Below are 25,474 nucleotides of genomic sequence, written 5' to 3' on the forward strand. Positions count from 1 at the left end.
TAAATCTATATTTTCAAGTCTGTTGAATCTACTAGATTTAACGTTCACATCCGAAAATCAACAATGAAAAGACATCTTAGATTTGAATGAACACGACATATCACCTAAGTTACTAATTCTAAACCAAATAAGTATCTCTGCCACCCAAAATGTCTTTTGAGAATGTGTGAGGAAAACTTTCCAAGTGCACCCGCTACTTCATGTGTTCTAATGAGCCTGTCCAGGAAGGCAAAGGTGTACTCATACCTCACAGTCCTTAACTCAGCCGGGCCGGGACGCGCGGCGCCGCGGGACCGATGCGGGGACGCAGCCCAGGAAGCGGCGCGGTGGTGGCAGCGCCGACGTGTCCCGCCCCCTCGCCGACTGCCCGCCCGCATGCACCGCCGGGTGGGCGGGAGGGCTGAGAATTCTTAAAGCAGGTTTAGATAGCACTGTAGGTTGTAAAAACTGATCTCTCTTTAAAAAATGTGGGAGAATAGGAACACAATGCCTGTGCCTCTTAAATGCGTTAGAATGAAACTCCACACCAGGAAGTGAAACTGAAAATAAGCGTCTTATAAAAAAGTATCATGACTCTTGTATGATATCAATGCAGCAATTCTTTTTAAAACATTTCTGAGATCTGTTTGAAGTTGCCTGTTGCTGATTGTGATGATCACAGTTTCTGGGTTTGATAACGAGATTTTGTAGACTTTATCATGCTAACAGTCTTTAATTTTAGTTAGGGTTAAAATTAGGCAATGGCAGTTGAACAGAGAAAAAAATATTTGCATGCAGAATCCACCTTCTCTTCCACCAGATTCGTTTTATGATTGTTTCTTTGGTTCTTTGTAACAGTAGAGCTTTCAACAGGTTAGGACAATCATCAAATTGATTTTGTACAAATTGACTGGTTCTTTTTCCCAGCCCCCAATCATTTTAGTTACAGATCCCAATATAATTATCCAGAATGAATTTAATACAGTAGCTGTTTTCATAATGATTGGGAAATTGTAGTTGTGAAAAGAAAAAGGGTCAGGATTTCCAGTATGGAAAGGATTATGGATGAAAAAAGACACTCAAGGTAAGGTAATATAAGATGAAGGCAAGGCTTAATCTTGGTGACTAAGTCAGAGTATTGAGCTTATATTTGACATGTCAGTTGAAATATGGCATCTCTTTTTGCCAACTACTAAGTAGCATTGTGCTAAGTCATTAGTTTCCTCCGGGGAACACTGGCTGTGGATTCAATAATATCATTTCCTTTGGCACCCTCCCTGAGACATAAACAAGTCTCTTATCCAAGTCGGAAGCTAGTCCAGTCCATACTAGTTTGAAATTATATGTGATATTGGCCTCAGGAGACATGGCAAGGGATTATCAAAAGACTATTTGGATAATCATTGATTGAAACTGAGTACTTTTCTCCAAAAATTTCTACTTAGTTTAGAGATACTCTCTTATTAATCTTTACAGCTCTTAGAAAGACGTGGGCATGATTTTGACACTATTTTGAAAATGATTTACACATGATTTGAAGATTTATGGTGTTTCCAAAATTAACTTATAAATATCAAGAAAGTTGTCAATTTGCTCCTTATTTCCTGTGAACTGTATGCAAGTATTTCATTCATCATGGTTAAGAAGACAGAACTGAGGCCGGTGGAAATCCAAGCAGATTGAAATGGAGAGCTGAATGCTAGAGGAAAGAACTCAGTCCTAGTGGGACTTTAGATCAGCTACAGATATGATAGGCAGACAAGATTGTAACTATCTATACCTCTTTAATAAATGAAAACAGACTTTTTTTTAAATATTAAAGGTATTGGTATTGATATTATTGTTCTCTGTGTAAGTAAAGAAACATAGAAAGAGTAAAGATATTTGGGATAGCAAGACTGGATTCCAATTCAAGTTTAATTTTTACTATCTATGAGATACTGGAAAATTAGTTAGCCTCTCAGAATCTCACTTTACTCATCTATAAATATAAATAATAACACCTATTTTATATGGTTGTTGGGAAGATTAAATGAGAATTTGCATCTAGTGGAATGTCTAATGTGGTTCATACTCAATGAATCCTTGTAATAACAATATCACTTAATAACATGTTGTTAATAAATATTTGACATATGAATACATTTATAGCCATTTCAAAAATCGTGTTAAATAATAGATAAGAGTATTGCTAATGATTTTTATGTTACAAGGAAGTTATTACGCATTTGAAAACCTATGTGGTATTAGAAGTTCTAGGATATGGAAAAAGCATAGATGATTTGGGGAGGGCGTGCTATTATGTATAATAATTATTATCGAGGAGTTCTCTTAGTGGAGAAAGCTAATCCCTAAGTTGGGTCTTCAACAGCATTTACTTATTCTGTTTCAGGCCCAGGTATTATTTGTCTAGAATAATGGGAGTTTTTTGCATGTGGATGTCTAGTTATTCCAGCACTGTTTGTTGAAAAACGATCTTTTCTCCATTGTATTGCTTTTTCTCCTCTGTCAAAGATGAGTTGACTATATTTGTGTCAGTCTATTTCTAGGCTCTCTATCCTGTTCCATTGATCTATTTGTCTATTCTTTCACCAATACCAACTGTTTTGATTACTATAGCTTTATAGTAAGTCTTGAAGTTGGATGTTGGCAATTTTCCAATTTTGTTCTCCTTCAATATTTTGCTGGTTGTTGTGGGTCTTTTGCCTTTCCCTATAAACTTTAGAATCAGTTTGTCGATATCCACAAAAAAACTTGCTGGAATTTTGATTGGGGCTGCATTGAATCTATAGATCAAGTTGGGAAGAACTGATATCTTGGCAGTATTCAGTCTTCCATCCATGACATGGAATATCTGTTTATTTAGTTCTTCATTGCTTTCATTCATCAGAGCTTTATAGTTTTCCTCATATAGACTTTGTACATTTTTTTCATTTTTTTAGAGGGGTGCTAATGTAAATGGCATTGTGTTTTTAATTTCAAATCCCACTTGTTCATTATTGGTATGTAGGAAATTGACATTTTAATATTAACCTTATATCCTACAACCTTGTTATAATCAGTTATTAATTCCAAAAGTTTTAAAAAACCAATTCTATTGGGTTTTCTACGTAGACAATCATTCATCTGTGAACAAAAACAGTTTTATTTCTTCCTTCACAATCTGTATATCTTTTATTTCCTCTTCTTGTCTTATTGCATTATCTAGGACTTCTAGTACAATGTTGAAAAGAAGTGATGAGAGGGGACATACTTGTCTTGTTCCTGATATTTTGGGGAAAGCTTCTACTTTCACATCATTAAGTATCATATTAGCTGTAGGCTTTTTATAGATATTCTTTATCAAGTTGAGGAAGTTCCTATCTATTCCTAGATTGCCAGGAGTTTATATCATGAATAGGTGTTGAAATTTGTCAAATATTTTTTCTGCATCTATTGATATGATCCTGTGATTTTTATTCTTTAGCCTGTTGATGTGATGGATTACATTAATTGATTTTTGAATGAGGAACCAGCCTTGCATACCTTGGATAAATCCCACTTGATTGTGGTTCTAATTTCTTTTATAAATTGTTGGATTTTATTTGCTAATAATTTGCTGAGAATTTTTACATCTATCTTTATGAGAGATATTGGTCTGTAGTTTTCTTGTAATGCCTCTATTTGTTTTTGTTATTAGGCTAATGCTGGCTTCACAGAATGAGATAGGAACTATTTCCTCTGCTTCTATCTTCTGGAAGAGACTGGAGAGTATTGGTGTAATTTCTTACTTAAGCGTTTGGTAGAATTCACCAGTGAATCCATCTGGGCCTAATGTTTTCTGTTTTGGAAGGTTCAGTTTTTTTTTTAAAGATTGGCACCTGAGCTAACAACTGTTGCCAATCTTTTTTTTTTCTGCTTTTTCTCCCCAAATCCCCCAAGTACATAGCTATATATTTTAGTTGTGGGTCCTTCTAGTTGTGGCATGTGAGATACCGCCTCAGCGTGACCTGATGAGTGGTGCCATGTCTGCACTGTGCATCCGAACTGGTGAAACCCTGGGCTGCTGAAGCAGAGCATGCAAACTTAACCACTCAGCCACAGGGCCAGCCCCTGGAAAGTTAAGTAGTGATTCAATTTCTTTTTTATGATGTGGGCCTATTCAAATTGTCTATTTCTACTTGTGTGAGTTTTGGCAGATTGTGTCTTTCAAGGAATTGGTCCATTTCATCTGAGTTATCAAGTTGTGGGCTTATTTGCTCATAGTACTCCTTTATTATCCTTTTAATGTCCGTAGGGTCTGCAAACTTCCCTCATTCACTTATGATATTTGTAATTTGTGTTCTCTCTCTATTTTTCTTATTTAGCCTGGCTAGAGGCTTATTGATTTTATTGGGCTTTTCAAAGATCCAACTTTTGGTTTCATTGATTTTCTCTATTGATTTTCCATGTTAAATTTTATTCATTCATGCTCCAATTTTTACTGTTTTTCTTCTGCTTACTTTGGATTTAATTTGCTTTTCTTTTTCTCATTTACTAAAGTAGATGTTTAGATTATTGATTTTCTTTTTTCTTCTTTTCATATACCTCATATATATATTATTCAATGCTATAAATTTCCCTCGAAGCACTACTTTCACTACATCCCAAAAATTTTGATAAGTTGTAGTTTCTTTTTTATTTGGTTCCAAATATTTTAAAATTTTTCCTGAGACTTCTTCTTTGGCATATGTATTATTTAGAAGTGTGTGGTTTAATCTCAAAGCACTTTATGATTTTCCAGCTATCATTCGATTGCTGATTTTCAGTTTAATTCCTCTGTGGTCTGAGAGTAGACACTGTATGATTATTCCATGTGAGCTTAAGAAGAATATGTATCCTGCTGTTGTTGGATGAAGTAGTCTATAGAGGTCACTTATATCTAGTTGATTGATGGTGCTTTTGAGTTCAACTATGTCCTTACTGATTTTCTGCCTGCTGAGTCTCCCATTTCTGATAAAGGACTGTTGAAATCTCCATCTATGAAAGTAGATTCTCTCTGTCTTTTTTTCCTTTTAGGTGGAGGGAGTGCACGTGACTTTCATTTGTAGTATAAGGCAACACATTTTTTTTAAAGCATTTATGTTTTCTTCATGATTGACAATTTCCTTAACGTAGAATAAAACTTTGGCTATTCAGAGCTCTTCTGAATATAGAAGATATTTCTCTTTGACTATAAGCTTGAATAAGAGTCATCTTGAAAGATTTTAGATGCTTCTCTGCCTTTTTAAACAAGGTATGCTCATGATTCATGACTTCACCTCTTCTTGACACCGTGTTATAAATCTGAACATAAATTGATAGGGTGATATCTTCGGAAACTGTTGAATGCTGTATAACTTTTGATCCTATATCCCACTACTGCTGGTCCTTATGAGTCTATGTTTTTACCGTGTTTTTCTGCCTCCTTGTTTTTAAATTGTCTTTACTCACTTTTCAGTATTGTCAGTATCTTAGATTCTTTTTATTCAATTATGGACTTTTTAACCAGTTAAGCAAGTGTATTAAAGTTAAGATAGGTAGGGGTAGCTTATAAATATGGGCGCTTCCTAAGATGAAACAAATATGCTTGGGTTTTAAATAAAGACTGTAGTTTTTTTTCAGTTGCTCAGAGAATTATATGAGTTCCTGCTTCTCCATTCTGTTTTGGTGGGCAGAGTTGTTTGATAACTAATTTCCAGTTAGGTGAAGCGTTTAATAAAGTCTTTTACTTGTTAATGATTATTGTGTGCATGTAAGCTATTAGGCTAATAGAAACTTTTAACATTGTTGCATATGGTTTATAACAAATGAATTAAAATTAGTATAAGTCGTTTACTGGTTATTGCCTTGGGTCCAAAGGATTTTGAAAACTGCTCTGGAAATGTCATGCCAAAAAAAGACTTTTCATTGAATAGTAACAAGAAAAACAAACAAACTTAAATAATGCGAACGTCTTGCTCTGACTTCGCCTTTCTAAGCCAGGGCTTCCTCCTCATCCGGTACAAAGCCTGATTGTGCTCCTAGAAAGCTGGCACTCCCGATTTACATTTTTTCTCAAGTGCTTGGTAAACCTGACAGCAAAGAAGTCCTAATAGTCAAGCCGTAGTGACATTTTAAAGCATGATCGAAACGTCTCAATAATTCTGTGGTAGGAGAGAGGAGAAGATCAAAAAAGCAACAGCCTTAGGATCAAAGAATGTTTCTGGTATGCATATTACTTCCTTTCAACTAGAATATTTTTAATTAGTCTCAAGAAAACACTGAGAACAATTTACTTGGATTCTATATTGAAAGCTTATTTTTAATTTACTATTATTTTATTTCCAGGTGGAGCACCAGTATTCCCACAAGTTCACGGTAGTGGTGTTACGTGCCACCAAAGTGACAAAGGGGGCCTTCGGTGACATGCGTAAGTGTCCTTGTTTGCTTTTCTGTTGAAAATGCATAATTATGGTTTACTCTTCAGTTGCTTGAGTTCCTTGACAAGCCAGGGGCTGTCCCTTCTTCAGATGTGGTTATGTCTGTCTGGATCTTTGAATGATAACATTTTGAACAGTTCTCTGATGTTCCTTTATCTGTCAGAAGAGTATTTTACCTTGACTTTACACTAATTGAGAGAACTTGGAGTCAGACAAAATGACTGTCTTGTGACATACAGATCTTTGGAATTCAAAAAACTTATATTTAATTCTATTTTGGAAAGAGTTCTGAGTCAAGACTTCCAACAAGCTGCCGCTGTGAGGTACTGTGTCTATAGAATTTTTTAAAATGCAGTTTCTTTAGTTCTTATGCCTTTGAGTGTGTTTATTATCTGTGGAAATAGTGATAGAAGCTGGTGTAGGACAGCTGGAACTGACGTGAATCACAGTCTAAGGATAATGTTGAATTGACTTGTCGGCAGTGTCCTTCAATATGCTTTACAAAGCAGTTTTCCTGATTAATCTTACCACCCAAATGGCTGGGAGTCATGGCAGTGGGAATACAAAGAAAGATGGATAGGTATTATGATAAATTTGGTAAAGTTTTACATTATTGCTAAAATATGCAAATGAGCAATTTACCCCTCAGAACAGGTTTTGGAGAAAGAATGGAGATTGAAGTTTATCAGTCTGGGAAACAGGGAAGGCTTCCCCACTGAAATGGCATTGAGACTGGTCCTGGAAGAAAGAGAATCTTGGTGTTGAGAGCAGGGACAAGTGTCAGACAGAGAAAACAGCATGTTCAAAAGCAAGAGGAGAGCAGAGTGCTTGTGAGGAATTGAAACAGGTCCAGTGTTGTTAGAGAATAGACAGCGACAGTGAAGGAAGATTAGCACTAAGATGACAAAGACTAAGACTGAGTATCAGAAATGCAGTGGGACCAATTTGATGGCATTTGAGTCACAAATCACATGATTGGGTCTTCATTTTGAAAAATGTTCTGGCCATAGAAAATTAAATATATTGGAGGTGAATGTGGGATATACTTTTTAAGACTAGGAGGGACTTGAGCTTGTTGAAATTGTGATGAAAATGGGCCAACAGAGAGAATTTAAATACTGCAAAAAGAAGAATGTGAGTTCTGTGCTCAAGACTTCAGTGAATGAAGAAAAGTGTCCAGGAAGTTGGTAAAAGTCAGAAGTAAGGAGAGGAACAGGAGGCAGAATCTAATGGCAAGAGTTTGGGATGAGCAGTGGTTTTCATGAGAGGTGAGAGGAACAAGGACAACTTCTTCAATTCTAGTCTGGACTAGGGGTTTACATTCTAAATTTTATCTTCTACTTCAGTCTAAACCATTGAATCACTCCTTTGCCAATGTTTTTCTTAAGTCATTCTTATTTCACTTTTTATAATTCTTTGCATTTTTGTCATGTAAGTGAGAGTTCACTGGAAGAAAGTCTCTGTGAAAGAGAAGCCACGTCAGAAGCTGTATATTTAAAAACTGGTATCCCCCGGGACCTTGAGAAAAGGCACAAACCTGACAACTCAAGAGGTCGTACTGTTAGTTGGAAAAGCCATTCTAAATTCAACTAAAGGCTATGTCAGTAACCTGCCAGGCATGCAAGTTACTGACCTAATTTGACTTTTAAAAATAGAGTTATCTCTTATACAAATCAGCAACAACCCTTTTGTATGAGGCTGTTGTGTGGAGAAAATGAGTGTTATTGTGCTTAAAATGAGTCCAACAGCAGTTCAAACTCTTACTCTGTGAGTGTCCTTCAACTGGTGTGGATCTGATTTCTTAGCTACTTTCCCCACAGGCCCCAGGCACTTTGGCTGTGGTTATTTATTATAATTAGGACAGGGAAGAGAGTGATGCTACAAGTGTCATGTTAAACCTATTTGAGTTGACCTTGATAATAATACTTAAAAATGAACATAAGATATTAATTCATCTCATGAAACAGGGAACAGGTACGTTTTGGGTCCCCATAGTGTACACAATACAAGTTACACCCTTGATTTCTAGAAGCTTCCATTTTAAAGTGAAGGACCCATGGAAGGAATAGCCACTGGAGGTTAATCACTATAGGAGAAAGGACAGTCTTATGACATTCTGTTAAAATTTTTACTCAATGTTTGTAATTTGATTTTATTTTGTTTGAGTTATCGCACAATCATTTTAGGGGGGAGGGAATTGTTGTCAAGCCTTTATATCACCTTAATGAGTTTTCAGGAAATCAGGAAGAGATAAGAAGAAAGAGCAAGAGAGAGTCTTAGGGAAATGAATTCATTCTTAAGGTTGGTATGAAAATGTGAAAGGGCAACATACAGTACCAAACATCTCTTTTATTTGCTGAGAAAGATTGGCTCTGAACTAACATCCGTTGCCAATTCTCCTCTTTTTGCTTAAGGAAGATTATCACTGAGCTAACATCTGTGCCAATCTTCCTCTATTTTGTATGTGGGATGCTGCCACAGTGCCCGGGATCGGAGCTCGCGAACCTCAGGCTGCTGAAGCAGAGCGCGTGAACTTAACCACTAAGCCACCAGGCTGGTCCCACCTTATGTTTGAGAAGTTGTAGGAGGGTCTAGTGAAAAAGAGTATAGGCATTAGCTGTCACTTTTCTAAGAGGGGTTTTGATGATGTTGCTTGGTGAGCTTGATCTATACAAATTACCAAGTAAGCTGACTTTGGGATGTTTGTATTTAGAAGTTTTTTAAGGATAGACAACGATAGAACTATAAAAAATGTCCTAAGATCTGTGAAGACCAGGATAACAGAAGCCTACACCCTCTCCCGTTGTTGATAGTGTCTGCATTTATTTAAAAAGGCAAATTTCCATAAAGTTTTACATGTTGGGAAAGAAGAATGACAGATCACTCTTGGGTTTTTCAGCTTTGCCTGTGCATGTGGGAGCTTTCTCAAGGATGTCATGCAAATCGAACAGTTGATTCCTGGTAAAATACCTAAATCTGCTCTTTTTTTTTTTTGAGATAATACTAAAATTATAGCTATTTTTTACTTTGTCCCGTGAAAAATGATCCTTTTCTAACTAGCTTCATTTAGAAATGCCATACTGCATTACTAAAATATCATAATAAAATCAGCAGCACCCCAGGAAGTATCTTTTGAGGGGTCAGAGCTGATGTTTTAATCACAACATCTCACTCATTTCCTTGTTTGCATCTAAGAGCACTGGGCAAGCCAAGAGCGGGACAGCTTCTTCGCAGACATATAGTTGCTAATCTCAGTGTGCTTGAACGTATCATTTATCCCCAGTGCCAACTCTCCCCTGCATTCTTATGCTCACATCATGTGAAGAGGTAGTTTAAAGTTCACATTTGCACTTGACTCACCATTGTCTTATTTTTAAACTAAGCAATTTGCATTAACTTGGCAATATGAACATAATTCTCACTTTTAAAGCTACAAGAAGTTGTAGAAAGTATAACATGTAACCAAGAGCATGTCAACATCATGCCAGGTGCTAAGTGTTGGGTGGATGTTTATTAAACTCTATCTTCTGTCCTGTTCCTTTCCTCTGTGAACAGAAGATAATATATTTGCAGAACGACCACAAGTGACTAAAATTTCAGATGGTAATATAATTTTCTTTGTGCATATATGAAACAAAACACACATCCCTGACCACAAACCTCATTTTATAACCAAATGAAATAGCTGGCACAAATGTGGTAGCTACCTCACTGAATTTCTGCTCCTTTCGAAAAGTGTTGGGGAAAACATAGATCATGTGTGATAATGGAGGCTAGTCACAGAATTCAGAACTAGACAGAGTCATGTTTCATTCCCCAGGATGAAGTCAGATAATGAGTACCATAGTGTTTTTGAAATGATAAATACTGTACTAATGTTAGATATTTTTAATATCCTAATTATGTACATGTACTGAGAATTCTTGTCTGGTCTCATTGGCCTCTGAACTCTTTCTCTTTACAGAATTAGCATCATAAACATTAGAGCTTCTATGGATGGTTGTAGGATTGCAGATGGCTCTACTTCCATACGTATTCAGGAGAAAACAGAGCTTAATGCCAACATTTAAGCTTTAAGAAAAAATAAATATACTTGGGAGAATTATAAACTCATTGCATTCAAACCAATTTTTAGAAGATCGTATTGCTTAATATCTTAAGGTACTCTTTTAGGGTTTTCTTAATAATGTCAAGCTTTTATTTTTTGTGATGTCTGTGTCTGTGGGTAAACGATGTTTTATTTTAGATAAACTCATAGTAAGATTTGGATCCAGTTCCTAATTTTTAAATGGCTCTGCCATTTGAAGGTCTGAGGCTGAGCTAATCTCATCAAACAGTGCTTCTCAAACTTTATTGTCCACCCGAATCATCGGAGGATCTTGTTCAAAACGCAGATTCTATTTGAGTAGGTCTGGGGAGGAGATTCTGCATTTCTAACATACAAGTAATGCAGCCATTGCTGAGCCATGGACCCCATTTTGGGAGGGAGGGTCCAGGCAATTTCCTCTATTTTATGTGTGCTTACCCTGAGTCCGCTGAGCTTTTGTGCAGAGAAGACTTTAAATATTCTGAAATGGAAGAAAAGTTCTAAGGTTTTCATGTTTTGCTGATTTAACTTTTCTTTAATGAAATAACCATGAACACCTTAATATTTTTTATTTTTTAAATCCTTATAAAGGATTAATTACATGACTCAATATATTATCGTTGAGAAGAATGATAGAAATAAACACAAATGCCTTAAAGCTGTACCACAATTACATTCTGAAGTTCTTTTTATATGGTAATCATGATCATACCGGATTGCAAGCAATGACAAATGTAGGGCATATGTCTTCATGGTCTCAAAGGTCACAGTGCATACTTAAAGTTAAATGCTCAAATGTTTGGAATGTACTGTATATGCACACACATTCCCAAATATCGTCTTTCCCTCATGTTCAGAAAGATACCCTCCATAGATATTTTAGTATGGTTTAACACTCCCTCAACTTACAATTTGTGTTTTTGTGATATTTGGGACATATCCAAGAACCCAGGCAGGGTAACTTGAGGTACTCTGCTTTTCACCACTGCAACATTGTGAAATATTATTTTCCTCTCCTCTGCAAAGAGCTTTGGTTGAGATGTGGCATACCTGGGTTGTAATGTAGGCATGTAGACAGCATGAAGTTTAAATAAATGCTTATTATTATTGAAAACATGGCTGTTCTCCAAAAAAGAAGTTTAAGTTGTTATCTTTCATATATTATCAGAGAACATAAGTTATGTACAAAAATGAGGTGATTCAAACAGAATGGAAGGCTTAAAATGTTCTAGACCATCTGACTTCTTCTAGGGGATTCATGAAGAACATTGGGTTTGTACCACCCTGTGGTCTTGAGGAAAGAAGAAACACTTGTACCTTCAGTGGAGATGGGCAGTCTAGGATAGATCAGTAATAGGATGACGTGGGACTTGTGACATAAGGGATGCAGATGGAGCATCTGTAAGATTATTTGAAATAACATGAAAGTTCCTTTACAAATGGATTTTTACTACATATTCATATGTAAACTAGCTGTCAAGTACTAAATATTTGCAAATATTCAATTCTTTTTGAGTCACCCTGTGTTGCTTTTTGTGTCTTTGCAGTCCTATAATTACTGTAAGAGTTAACACATCACAGTGTAGTGAAATGGATATTCTCCACATTACCCAGGTCCATGAAATCTCCCCTTACGGTGATTTTTCTAAATTGCATTAATTTTGACTCTGAGCCCCCACTCACTAAAATAGATAGGTGTGTGTGGGTGATCTCCTCCTCTGCAAGATCCCATGGTACTTAGACACTTAGCGTTGCCTGTAAATTAGGAGTAGGGCCTGCCGTAAGCCTCGATGGTTGCCGGCATTGGCGTCGAACCTTCTGCTAAATGTTGTTCTCATGGATCCTAGCCTTCCACTTTTTGCAGGCACTCAAATGCCTCTCCGAGTGGTCTTCCCAGCAATCACATGCCACACCAGAGAGACCTTACTGCTGTACTTAGAGTCCAGACTCCATGGCCATCTTGTAGTCACTATACCATGCACAGTGCACAAGGAGCATGGCTTCCCAACACTTATAGAAACTTAGGAAAATCCAAACCTATGTAAGTTTTAGGAAAGGTAGCCCTCTTTCCTCCAGTCTTGTTGCTCCAAAGCAGCAGCCTCAATCCCCTCATTTATAGGACTGCTCAGAGGATTAAACCTATTTAAAGGACGTGACTCTCATCACAAGATGTTAATAATTCCCTAGGAAAGGATCTTAGAACTCAGCCTTCCTAAATGTCGGGGTGAGAGGCAGAGTGTTGGGTCTTATGTAGAGAAACATCATCTATTTAATCTTTCGAGAATCTCTGTCAGCAGCAAGAGCAATGTAGAAATTACTGTGAAAATATAGTATCCTCTCTAGTAGCCATTCTTGAATTCAACAGTGATTAGGATCTCCAGAAAGGGGGGAGAACAGATTGGGAAAGAGCATGGTCTCCAGAGGGAAAGCGCTGATCACTAGTCCTGTATCCTTGGGCAAGTTTCCTCTTTCTGTCTTCTTTTTCTCATCTCAGAGATTTTGTGAAAATTTATTGAGTTGACATATGTGAAGCGCTTATGTGTGTGATGCATAGTGAGTGCTCAATAAGTATTAACTATTATTGTTAAAATTATTTCAGATATCAATATAAGAAGACATTTATTATTAAATATAATCTTTATATGAGCCAAGGAATATTCTTTTTGAGTAGTCTGTGCACTGGGATAATTTTCAGTTTTTCAGCTTGGAGGCCAGAAATTTCCATCCTGAGTTTCTGTGTTGAGCAAATTATTGGATGTTTCTTTTTTCAACTTGAGAGAAATAAATGGTAGAGTGGCACTTCCGTTGTCTTATCTGGTGCTCTTGGTCACAGTTCACTTCTGTGCTTCCCTGACAGCTGTCCACACTTCCGTTTGACACTGTCACATGGGAGTCTAATCATGTACTTGTAAGACTTTGTAGAAAGTAGTTGCTTAGCCTTGAGTCTGACAGAGTAATAAGATCTCAGAGAGTTTTGGATGAATGAATAGAATACGTAAATATGTGTAATTATACCTTTCTTCTTGGATGTTGCTTCCTTTTTTACCTCACTAGGGAGAGACTTTTAAAATAACTTTATATTCTACTTTTTGTAGATTATAAATACCTCTGCTATTTCAATCCATAGCTATTTAGAATTTTCCTGGGTTTCAATGTACAGGAACTTTATAACACCTTTGGATTAGTCTAATTAATCTTTTCTTGCATTAGTTATGAAGTTTCAAATATTTTTTTTTATAAATGGCACTGCTGTTTGCTTATAGCCACTTGCTACCCTTAAGTATATCTTTTCTGAATCACACATTTCCCTAGCATCAGCCTTTAAGTTATAATTGAACATGAGTTTTGGCTTATTAATATTTTTGGGATGTTTTTGAGTATCTACCTAAGATTTTTAAAATTCTAAGTATAATGGAATAATTTCTCAATAGCTTTTCTTGTAAGATAATTTCAAGATGAGTAAAGTGTTCCAGACACATCTCTGTCTCTCATCTCTTATCATGTATTTTCTATGTACTAGGAAAATAAAATGTGCTAGGAAGGCACCACTGTTCCTCGTTAATTTAGAATGTCATGTGGTTTATTAAGTTGTCAAATGATTTTATGAGTACAGCTAGCCCTTTTCCTCTCTATTTAGATTTTGTTAGATCTTTCTTTTTGGTTTATATGTATATATTTGTGTGTTTTATATCTGATGAATACATGAGTAATATGGTCCTATAATATTCTGATAATATCAGTTGATTCTTGTGTGGATTTTCACCACATTTATTTAATAAGTCAACAGAGCTGTATTCCAGTAGTATATTTGGCAGCAATGCTTTTGTGAGACAATAAAAGCAGGTTCCTATCCAAATGAAGAGCACATTACCATTACTAATAGGGACACAATACATAGGTTCTCTTTTTCATTTCAAGACCTCTCAGTGATGGATCCTACTCATTTAATTCTTTATTATACATGTATTATACTGGAGCTTCTTCATCTTAAAATGCCTTTTATATTTTTTACATATATACCTTAACATGCTAAGGTTCTACCAAGTGAAGGAAAAACCTTAATTTTAAAAAATTTTTTAGAACTGGGTGATACTCAGCCTTCTTTTCAGATGCTAAGTAAATTCTCTTTGCCAAAACTCATATACCACTTCTATATTGAAAAGATGTGATTAATATCTAACAGAATTAAATTAAAAAGCAGGTTAAATGTTTCTTAAGTTTCCAAAGAAAAGTATGCTCTTGCAGTTTTTACATTAAACAGACTACCTCTGCCACTTTAAAAGTTTAAGCATTTATGTGAAAACCTTTATCATATATGTTATTTTAGTATATTTTAGTATTTTAAAATTTTTTTTAAAAATGAAAATTAAGTGGCATAGAAATGACTAGTTATACTTAGCTGAGGTGCAGTCTGAGGGTTTTTGTAAATTTTACTGACTCCTTAGAAGCACTTTTCTGTTCTCACTCCTCACTCGATGTATCAATATATTTTGAATGAAATACTTTAGATAAAATTGTAGACAAAATTATTTTAAGTTGATGTACCTGGGTAATCCAAATCTCCAGATGCAAAATAAAATAACAGTTTTGAAATTTTAGCTTTAAAGAAATGTTAAAGAAATATAACCCAGTGCTTATTCTGGCAAGTCTCCCTTATTAACGTCCTCATCAGTAAATGCCAAGCATCTGCTGTGTACTTAGTGCTCATTCAGTGCCTTGAACAAGCACAAAAGAAACAAACATAATACTTATGGTAGATCAGTTTACTGAGTGCCTATTTCATACTGAAGAGGCAGCATGGCTTAGTGGTTAGAGCAAGGCACTGGAACTGCCTTGCTTGGGTTCAAATCTCACTTCCACTATTTATTAACCAAGTGACTTTGAGCAAGTTACTTAACTTTCGTAGGTCTCAATTTCCTCAGCTGTTTAATGGGAATAATAATTCTACCTTCCTTACAGGTCTTTTGTGAGGATTAAATGAGGTTATGAAATGCTTAGAAAGGTGCTTGATGCGTAGTGTACACAGACCAAGTGTTTGTTAAATAAATAAACAAAAATGCTAAACAGAGTTCTTAAGACTTTACATTATACTACATTTATTCGTTTCAGTAACACTATGAGATACGTGCAGTTTTTATTTTACTTTTACGTATGTAAAAATTTATTTAAAGACATTAAGTAAACAGTCCAAAATCACATAGCTGTTTTGTTTGGGGGCTGGAACTCAAAACTGTCTCACTCCAAAGTCTATTGTGCAGCAGCTTTGCCTTTGAGCTATTTAAGATCTAGCTGGGAAGATGAAATGGGTCTAAATAACTCCGAAATTGTGTATGTGGATTATGCCATGTTACTGATTTTGCAAAGTGTTGGCAGCAAGTTTCTGAGAAGGCTTTACAGCCTGAATGGAGATTGAGGTGGGTTTCATAACTTAAGTGGAGTTTTAATATGTAGAATGGATGTTTTTTCATGAATGGATGTTTTCTCATGAATATCAACATTTTTTATGTCATTTTTACTATATGCCGGATGGCAGCCCGCTTTATTAACGTACTAAGTCAATTGTGAGTAGGTGCTGTTGGTCTTTCTTCCTGACGTCCGTTTGGCCGATGGCACACTCTGATAGTTTCATGTCTCTTTACAAAAGGAAACACGTGACCTGAGATGCGCTATTATAGATCTGAGGCTGTGAGAAAAAGGAAAATGAACAGTACAGGGAGTGCAAACTGGAGACTCTCCCGACAAAGGGATTCCAAAATAGTCTTAATAAAACTGCTTTGTAATTTCAAATGAGGAAAAGCTATTCCATGATTATTTGAGTTCCTAGAAAATGCTGCCTTTGTTGTAAGGGCTTTGCTCTTCTCACTCCAATGTATACAGAATCACGGCCAAAGTTTTGTTTTGCTAAACCACGCTGAATCCTTCACTCACTTCCACCTTCTGCCTCGCCAGCATCCATAGCCATAAAAATTCCAATTTTGAGCTCATTCTGGAGGGAGCGGGGGCTGCTACCTGAAAACAAGTCCCTTGGCACTCTACCCTTTTCTTTGGAGTTATTAAGGGACACAAGCTTGGATTCAAAGATTTACTTATTCATTTTTGCATTTAGTACTTGAAAATAAAAGTTAAATACAAATGCACTTGGAAGAAAGGACTGACGTTGACATATTAAAATGCAAATTAATGGGGTGGGATGAAGCACCAGAAAGGTTGAGACATATTACCCAAGAGTAAAAAGAAGTTAGACAGGCGAGATTGTTTTGTCTATGATAAAGGTCACCTCTTCTGCAGAACTGCTCAGAGCCAGTCCATCATCCACTCCTTCAGTAATGTTTATTATGTTTCTACAATGTTTCAGTCTTTGTGCTAGACTCTTGGACACAGTAGCGAAAGGAAGGATGTGGTTTCTGCCATCATGGAGTTTACATTTTAATAGAGACAAAAGCAGGTAAGAGTTATTAGTCTTGGTATATTTGAAAGAGCAGGGAATTTGGCTTCAGAGACGAGGTTAAAATCCTGTCTCTAGGTGACCTTGCTCAACTTACTAAATGCCTCTGAGTCTCAGTTTCCTCACCTATGTGATGGGAAAAATAATACCTAAGTTAGCAAGTTGAAGCTTTAAGTGGAATTATTTTTATTTCATGAAGATGTATACAGATGAGGCCTTCGGGAGCATGGGTTGCAGTGGCCAATTTTATTGGATAGGAAAACAGAACAAGTAGTTGACTAGGGATGTATGAACTAGATAACGGAAGCCTCGAGAGAACATCTCATTCCACTCCTCCTTTAAGTGTACAGCCTTTTGACCCTTATCTTGGATAGTCTTAGGACAAGGACAACGACTTGAATAATGTTTAGTTATCAGCTAAAATGTCAAAAGAAAACATAGTGATAGGCACAAGTGAAAGAGAAGGAATGTTCTCTTAGACAGAACAAATGCTTCTGGCGTCAATATGACTGTGTGGAACGTTTGAAATGTGTGGATTCCAGAGATGCTTCATGGCCTAAATGTTGACTTGTGAGAGTGATGTTCCGGTGTGTTAAGGAGGAGGGTCACTGACTGGAGGGAAACCTGGGGTCCTATGATGAGGACGCTTGTAGGCCTTTCTCACCAAGTTTAGGCCTGCCTTCATAGGCAGTGAAGGTCAAAAGTGTATTTCACAAAGACAATTGTGGCATTATGGAGAGTGGCTTAAATGTGGGGAAACAAGCAGCTGTGAGGTCATGTTCATAGTCCTGGTGAGAGGTGACACTTAGTTGAACTGGGGCAGTGATATTTTGAGAGGAACTGAGGAGCCAGATGTGAGAGGCACATCTGGTGAAACAAGTGAAACTTGGAGGCAGATTGGATATAGGAGCTGTGAGGAAAAGAGAACAACTTTCACGTTTCTACCTCTGACAGCTAGAAATGATAGCGCCATTAAATAAAATAGGGAAGTCAGGAAAAAGGACATGTTTTTACTTTTAGTTATTTGGTCTGTTTGGCTTTGTTTCTCTTTTGTCTTGCATTTAGGGAAAGAAAGATGGAAAGAAAATAAATTTGCTTTTTTTTACATATTGAGGTTGAGGTATTTGCAAGGTGTCTGAGGTATTTCAAGGTATTCAAGAGCAATTTGAAGACCTCAGAGTAGAGGTGGGTCTCACAGATGTAGATTAGGGAGACGATGATATTTACATGTAAGCCAGAGCCAAGGGAGGGTTAAAGGAAATCCAGAATTGATTCAGAATGGTTAAAAAAATGCAACCCTTTCAAAATGTGTTACTCAGCAGTTGATTACGTATGAAAATGTAATCAAGAATCTCATTTTTGTCACGTTTGCATCACTTCCTCCTTGCAAGCTTGAGGAAATGAAGGAATGCATGATGGCTGCTCTTTAAACCTGAAGATGATGGGCTCTCAGGGGTCTGAGATTAAATAAGCTACAGGGTTGATGTGTGCTGTGTGACCTGAGGGATGCATATTGAGTGTTCTTATAGTAACTAGATAAAATAACGGTGATAATTCCTTTCAAACTGGTTTTGGCTACATGAGCATTAATTTTTTAAAGGGCTCACTTCCTTTTGAAGGATTCCAATAGAGATTCGTTAAGAGATATGCAGAGAAAGTCCACAATTTAGTGGTGAGTTGAGGGTAGAGAAGTTAGGGAAAGGTACAATGAGAAAACATTTAGAGAGGCAGGTAGGGAATCACAAAATGCCATAATGATATCTTGAGCACAAAAGAAGGAGATAATTGCACAGAGTGTTGCATATATGCCAAATAAAGTGAAAACTGAGAAAAAGCTCATTGAATTTTACATTGAAGTTATGATAGGGGCATGGTGATTGCCAGGAGCTGGGGGTGGGCAGAGGTCAGTGGGGAAGATGAGGAGATGTTGGTCAAAAGGTACAAACTTCCAGTTATAAGGTGGATGAGTACTGAGGATGTAATGTACAGCATGGTGACTATAGTTAACAGTACTGTATTACATACTTGAAAGTTGCTAAGACAGTAGATCTTAAGTGTTCTTACCACAACAAAGAAATGGTAATTATGTGAGGTGATGGAGGTGTTAACTAACCCTGCTGTGGTAATTATTTGGCAATATACAAGTGTATCAAATTATGTTGTGCACCTTAAACTTACACAATATTGTAAGTCAATTATATCTTAATAAAGCTGCAAAAAAGTTTCGTTAGAGAGATTGGACTGATTATGGTAATAGAGGAAGGCAGAAAACAGTAGGTTGGAAAGTTATGGGATGATGGGATTAAGAAGCAGTAAGTATAGACTACACTTATTTTTCCAAAAGCTTTGATGGAGCAGAGGAAAGATCTTGAGAAATTGGCAGAATTGATGGCGTTTTGTTTATTTTTTAGGATGATCAATATTTGTTTATGTTTATAGGTTTAGAGGAAGTAGCCAGAACAAAGCAAATAATTTCAGATTCAATTTTGGATTGGGGATAAATGGAGGTGGAATGCTATGGAATTGAGAAAAGAATATATGGATACTTTTTCTTCTAAGACATGAGGGAAGAACTTAAGTATGAATAAATACATTTTTAAATTTTAAATCTATTTTTAAAGTTGTGAGGTATAGGGAAATGAAAGAGTACATCTAATCTTCTCTTTTTGGTTTCCCAGTGAAGTGTGAGCCTGAGTTGTGTCTTCAGATAAGGAGGAGAAAATATTTGAACAGCTATACAAAGAATGGGAATAAAAAAGAATAGAGATTAGTATATGTTTGGTTAAGTTATAACTAAATGGTCATTGGACTATGCTGAAGTAGCTAATAGCAGAGCATTCATTTCTCCTAAGAGCAATTTAGAAAACACAGGTTAAATTAATTTCTAAAAATGTCTGAAGCATTGGAAAGCTGCTGAGTCAGCTGAGATTTGAGTGACCAAGATCTCAGAGAGAACAGAAGTCAGAAAAGGAGGCCCCGTATTCTTCAAGCCATCTCCCCTCTCAATCCACTGCTGAATCCAGGTAGGTGTGAGGGGTGTTAGGGATGTGGGAAATAGCCAAGCAGAGAAGAGGCAGAGAATCCACCAGAGCTTTGGCAATCTCAAAGGACTTGCAACATAAAAACTGGATTTCGGAACCAAGTCTGTTGGAATTTGAGGGGAACAATCCGTGTGAGAAGGGAAGCATTGAGAAGCCTGAAAGTCAGTGCCTGCACCATGTGCACTAGCCAAATCCTTAATCTGTGCGGGGCAACAGACAAGAAGCAAGCCTAAAACGCCTGAGAAACAAAGCAGATATTGGCAGTCTTGTAGTGCTAAGAGGAAAAAAAATATTGGAGATCAGAACTGCCAACGGAAAAGGGGCTTAGTACACCCTCCAGGCTCTCAGGTGAGAAGCTTCGAGTGGGTGTGAACAAGACGTAGATTGAACCTTACAAGGATCGAAATCAATTTAATTTTTATTAATTTGAGGTGATCCATCCTATTCTCACTGCCTGCCAGAAAATAAGATCCTCTATGGAGGTAGATCCAGCTCTCCCACAATTTTTCATGAAAAGTTCTGGCATTCAGTCAGGAATTGCCAGGTGTATCGAAGAAGAAGATCCAGAAAAAGGAGTAGATCCACAAGTATTGCATATGGACTTTAAAATAACTGAGATTAGTATGTTCAAGAAGATAGATGGCAGGATGGAGAATTTTACCAGGGAACCAGATATCTAGAAGAGAATCAAATGGAAAATTTAGAACTGAAAACACAGTAACTGAAATTTAAAACTCAGTAGATAGGTTTACCATAGTCTGGACACAGTTGAAGGGAGGGCATTAGTGAACAGAATAGGTGAGTAGAAAATATCCAGACTGAGACACAGAGAACAAAAAAGGAAATAAAATATAGAATAAAACTATAAGCAATGATATTCAGCATGATTAAAATGCTTTGGGGAAGAGAAAGAGAATGGAGCAGAAGTAATATTTGAAGATACAACAGCTGAGAATTTTCTGTAACTGATAAAATATATCAGGCTATCTATATCTATAGATATATATGTATGCTATGAACCCAAGGATAAATACAAAGAATATCAATCTTATACATAGTGTAGTAAACCTACTGGAAACTAGAGACAAAAAATCCTAAAAACATCCAGAAAAGAAAAGACAGATTCAAAAAATCAGAAGACTGAGAATTAATTCCTCAACAGAATAGAGAGAAGTCATAAGATAATAGAATGACATCTTTGAAATGCTGAAATAAAATAGCTGCCAAAATAACCCTAAAGGAGTTGAACAAAGTTATAGGGCTTGTTCTACCTGATATCAAGATTTATTATAAAACTATGATAATTAGGAGAGTGTGGTATTGGTACAAGCTTAAATGAATAGACTAATGGACCAATAGACTAATGGAAGTCCAGAAACAGGCTTGACTTATATGACCATTTGATTAATGCAAAGTTTATATTGTAACGCAAGGGTTAAAAGCAGTATTTCCAATAAGGATGCTGAGTCTGTTGAGTCTATACATATGAGAAAAAATTTAACAGCTACCTCACGCCATATACAGAAATTAATTCTAATTGAATGTTAGATCTAAAGGTAAAAGGTAAAGCAAATGAGATTTTTGAAGAAATCAATACAAACTATTTTATGACACTAGAATAGGTAAAGTTTTCTTAAATAAAAGACAAAAAGCATGAATCATAAGGAGACAGATGGATACATTGGACTATATTAAAGTTAGGCATTTCTTTTTATCAAAAGACGTCCTTTAGGACACCACAGAAATATGAAGGATTGTGAGAATACTATGAAAAGCTATATGTAAACAAATTGGATAATCCAGAAGAAATTGATAAATTCTTAGACTCATACAACATTCCCAAACTGAATCAAGAAGAAATAGAGAGTCTGAATAGACTGATCACCAGTCAGGAAATCAAAACAGTAATCAAAAACCTCCCCCAAAAACAGAAGTCCAGGACCAGATGGCTTCCCCAGTGGATTCTACCAAACCATTCAAAGAAGACTTAAAACTTATCCTTCTCAAAATCTTCCAAAAAATTGAAAAGGAGGGGAAGCATCCTAACTCGTTCTATGAAGCCAACATTACCTTGATACCAAAACCAGAGAGGGGCAACACAAAAAAGGAAAATTACACACCAATATCGCTGATGAACATAAATGCAAAAATGCTCAACAAAGTACCAGCAAATAGAACATAACAATACATTAAAGAGATCATACACCGTGATCAAGTGAGATTTATTCCATGGATGGTTCAACATCCACAAATCAATCAATGTGATACATCACATTAACAAAATGAAGAATAAAAATCGCATGATCATCTCAATAAATGCAGAGAAAGCATCTGACAAGATACGCCATCCACTTATGATAAAAACTCTGAATAAAAATGGGTATAGAAGAAAAATACCTCAACATAATAAAGGCCATATATGACAAACCCACAGCTAACGTCATATTCAGTGGTGAAAAACCGAAAGCTATGCCTTTAAGAAGAGGAAGAAGACAAGGATACCCATTTTCGCCACTCTTATTTAACATGGCATTGGAAGTCCTCACCAGAGCAATCAGTCAAGAAAAAGAAATAAAAGGGATCCAAATTGGAAGGGAAGAAGTAAAACTGTCACTATTTGCAAATGGCATGATTTTATACATAGAAAACCCTAAAGAATCTACCAAAAGCCTATTAGAAATAATAAATGAATACAATAAAGTTGCAGGGTAAAAAATCAACCTGTAAAAATTGGTTGCATTTCAATATACTAACAATGAAATAGCAGAAAGAGAAATTAAGAATATAATCTCATTTACAATCACAACAAAAAGAATAAAATACTTAGGAATAAATTTAACCAAAGAAGTGAAAGACCTGTACATTGAAAACTAAAACATTGTTGAAAGAAATCAAAGACACGAAGAAATGGAAAGATGTCCCATGCTCATGAATTGGAAGAATAAACATAGTTAAAATGTCCGTACTTCCTAAGGGAATCTATAGATTCAATGCAATCCCTATCAAATTCCCAATGACGTTTTTCTCAGAAATAGAACAAATAATCCTAAAATGTATATGGAACAACAAAAGGCCCTGAACAGCCAAAAGAATCCTGAGAAAAAAGAACAAAGCTGTAGGTATCACATTTCTTGAATTCAAAGTATACTACAAAGCTATAATAATCAAAACAGCATGGTACTGGCACAAAAATAGACACACAGATTGGTGAACAGAATCAAGAGCCTAGAAATAAGCCCATACATCTATGGACAACTAATTTTTGACTAGGGAGTCAAGAATACATGATGGAGAATGGAAAGTCTCTTCAATAAATAGTGTGGGGAAAACTGGACAGGAACATGCAAAAGAATGAAAGTAGACCATTATCTTACACCATACACAAAAATTAACTCAAAATGGATCAAAGACTTGAATATAAGACCTGAAACCATAAAACTTCTACAAGAAAACATGGGCAGTACACTCTGCAACATCAGTCTTGGTATCTTTCTCAATATCATGTCTCACCAGGCAAGAGAAACAAAGCAAAAAATAAACAAATGGGACTATGTTAAATTAAAAAGCTTCTGCACAGCAAAGGAAACCATAAACAAAAGGAAAAGACAACCCACCAAGTGATAGATTATATTTGCAAATCATATATCTCATAAAGGGTTAATATCCAAAATATATAAAGAACTGATACAGCTCAACAACAACAACAAAAACCCCAAATAAAAAATGGGCAAAGGATCTGAACATTTTTCCCAAGAAGATATACAGATGGCCGACAGGTACATGAAAACATGTTCAACATCACTAATTATTAGGGAAATACAAATCAAAACTACAATGAGACATCACCTCATGCCCATCAGAATGGCTATAATTAACAAGACAAGAAATAACAAGTGTTGGAGAGGATGTAGAGGAAAGGAAAATCTTATAGACTGCTAGTAGGAATGTAAACTGCAGCCCCTGAGGAAAACAGTATGGAGATTTCTCAAAAAAATTAAGACTAGAACCACCATATGATCCAGATATTCCATGCTGGGTATTTATCCGAAGAACACAAAAACATGAATGTGTAAAGATATTTGCACCCCTATCTTCATTGCAGCATTATTCATAATAGTTAAGACTTGGAAATAACCTTAAGTGCCCATCAATGGATAAATGGATAAAGATGATGTGATGTATATACACAATGTAATACTACTCAGCCATAAAAAAGATGAAATGATGTTTTTGCCATTACGACAACGTGGATAGACCTTGAGGGCATTATGTTAAGGGAAGTAAGTTGGAAAGTAAAATATCATATGATTTCACTCATAAGTAGAAGATAAAAACAACAACAATGAACAAACACATAGATACAAAGGTTAGACTGGTGGTTGCCAAAAGGGAAGGGGAGCGGGAGAAGGTAGAAAGGAATGATAGGGTACATGTGTACGGTGACAGATGATAATTTGTTGGTGAACATGATGTAGTCTACAAAGAAATCAAAACATAATGAAGTACACCTCAACTTTATATAATGTTATAAATCAATGTTACCTCAAAAAAAACAAAAAATGTATCATTTACACAACTAGAAAAACCTACAACTAAAAATTCACAACTATGTGCTGGGGGGATTTGGGGAGGAAAAAAGCAGAAAAAAAAAAGGATTGGCAACAGTTGTTAGCTCAGGTGCCAATCTTTAAAAAAAAAAAAAGAGAGATATCATTTAAGTTGTGACACGATAAACCCCAGTTTGGGAAAATAAATTTGCAATATACATGTGTCTGTCAAAGAATTCATATCTAGAATGTATAATCTATAAATCAATATAAAAAACAGGTAACCCAATAGATAAAAAATGGATGAAAGACTTGAGGATGCCCTTCACTCAAGAGAATATTCAACTGACCAATGAAAACATATGGAGAAGTACTCAACCTCATGTCGTCATCAAGGACGCGTGAATTTAATCCACACTGAGATATCATTACACGTCCACCAGATGTTTAAAATTACAAGACTGACAATATTAAGTGTTGGGAAGGATGTGCTGCCATGTGACTATTAACATCAGGGTTTACAATGGCATAGCAATTCTATGTCCAAGTAATTTCATTCTTAGGAATTTCCCAACAGAAACCTACGTATGTGTGCACCAAAAGCCATGTACAAGAGTGTTGATAGCAGCACCCTTGGTAATAGCCCAAACTGGAAGCAATGCAAATGGCCATTACCAGGGCAATGGATACCAGTAAAACATTTTATGGAATATTTTATGGAATATTCATGGAGTGGAACAGTTTATATCAGTAGTAGTGAATATATTATTCTACACATGTCAATATGGATGAATCTCACAAACTTAATGGTGAGCAAAGGAAGCCAGACCAAGGAGTATATACTGTTACTGATTCTATTTATATAAAGATAAAAAACAGAGGAAACTATTCCGTGGTGACAGAAGGTTGGGTAGCAGTCACCCTTCTGGAGGGAGGGAGGGGGGTGGCTTCTGGAG

At 36.1% G+C, this 25,474-nt stretch overlaps 1 protein-coding gene across 8 annotated transcripts in view; it reads left to right on the top strand.

Annotated features, from left to right (window-relative positions):
• PLA2G4A (phospholipase A2 group IVA) overlaps positions 1-25,474 on the top strand; it is a 149,861-nt gene that overhangs the window by 40,029 nt on the left and 84,358 nt on the right. For all 8 annotated transcript variants that reach the window (XM_070591572.1, XM_008533970.2, XM_070591573.1 and 5 more), the window contains one exon: positions 6,307-6,388. In XM_070591572.1, coding sequence (XP_070447673.1) covers positions 6,307-6,388 — 82 coding nt within the window. The remainder of the gene's footprint in view (positions 1-6,306; positions 6,389-25,474) is intronic.

Source organism: Equus przewalskii, chromosome 23 (genome assembly GCF_037783145.1).
Source record: "Equus przewalskii isolate Varuska chromosome 23, EquPr2, whole genome shotgun sequence".
Classification (NCBI taxonomy): Eukaryota; Metazoa; Chordata; class Mammalia; order Perissodactyla; family Equidae; genus Equus; species Equus przewalskii.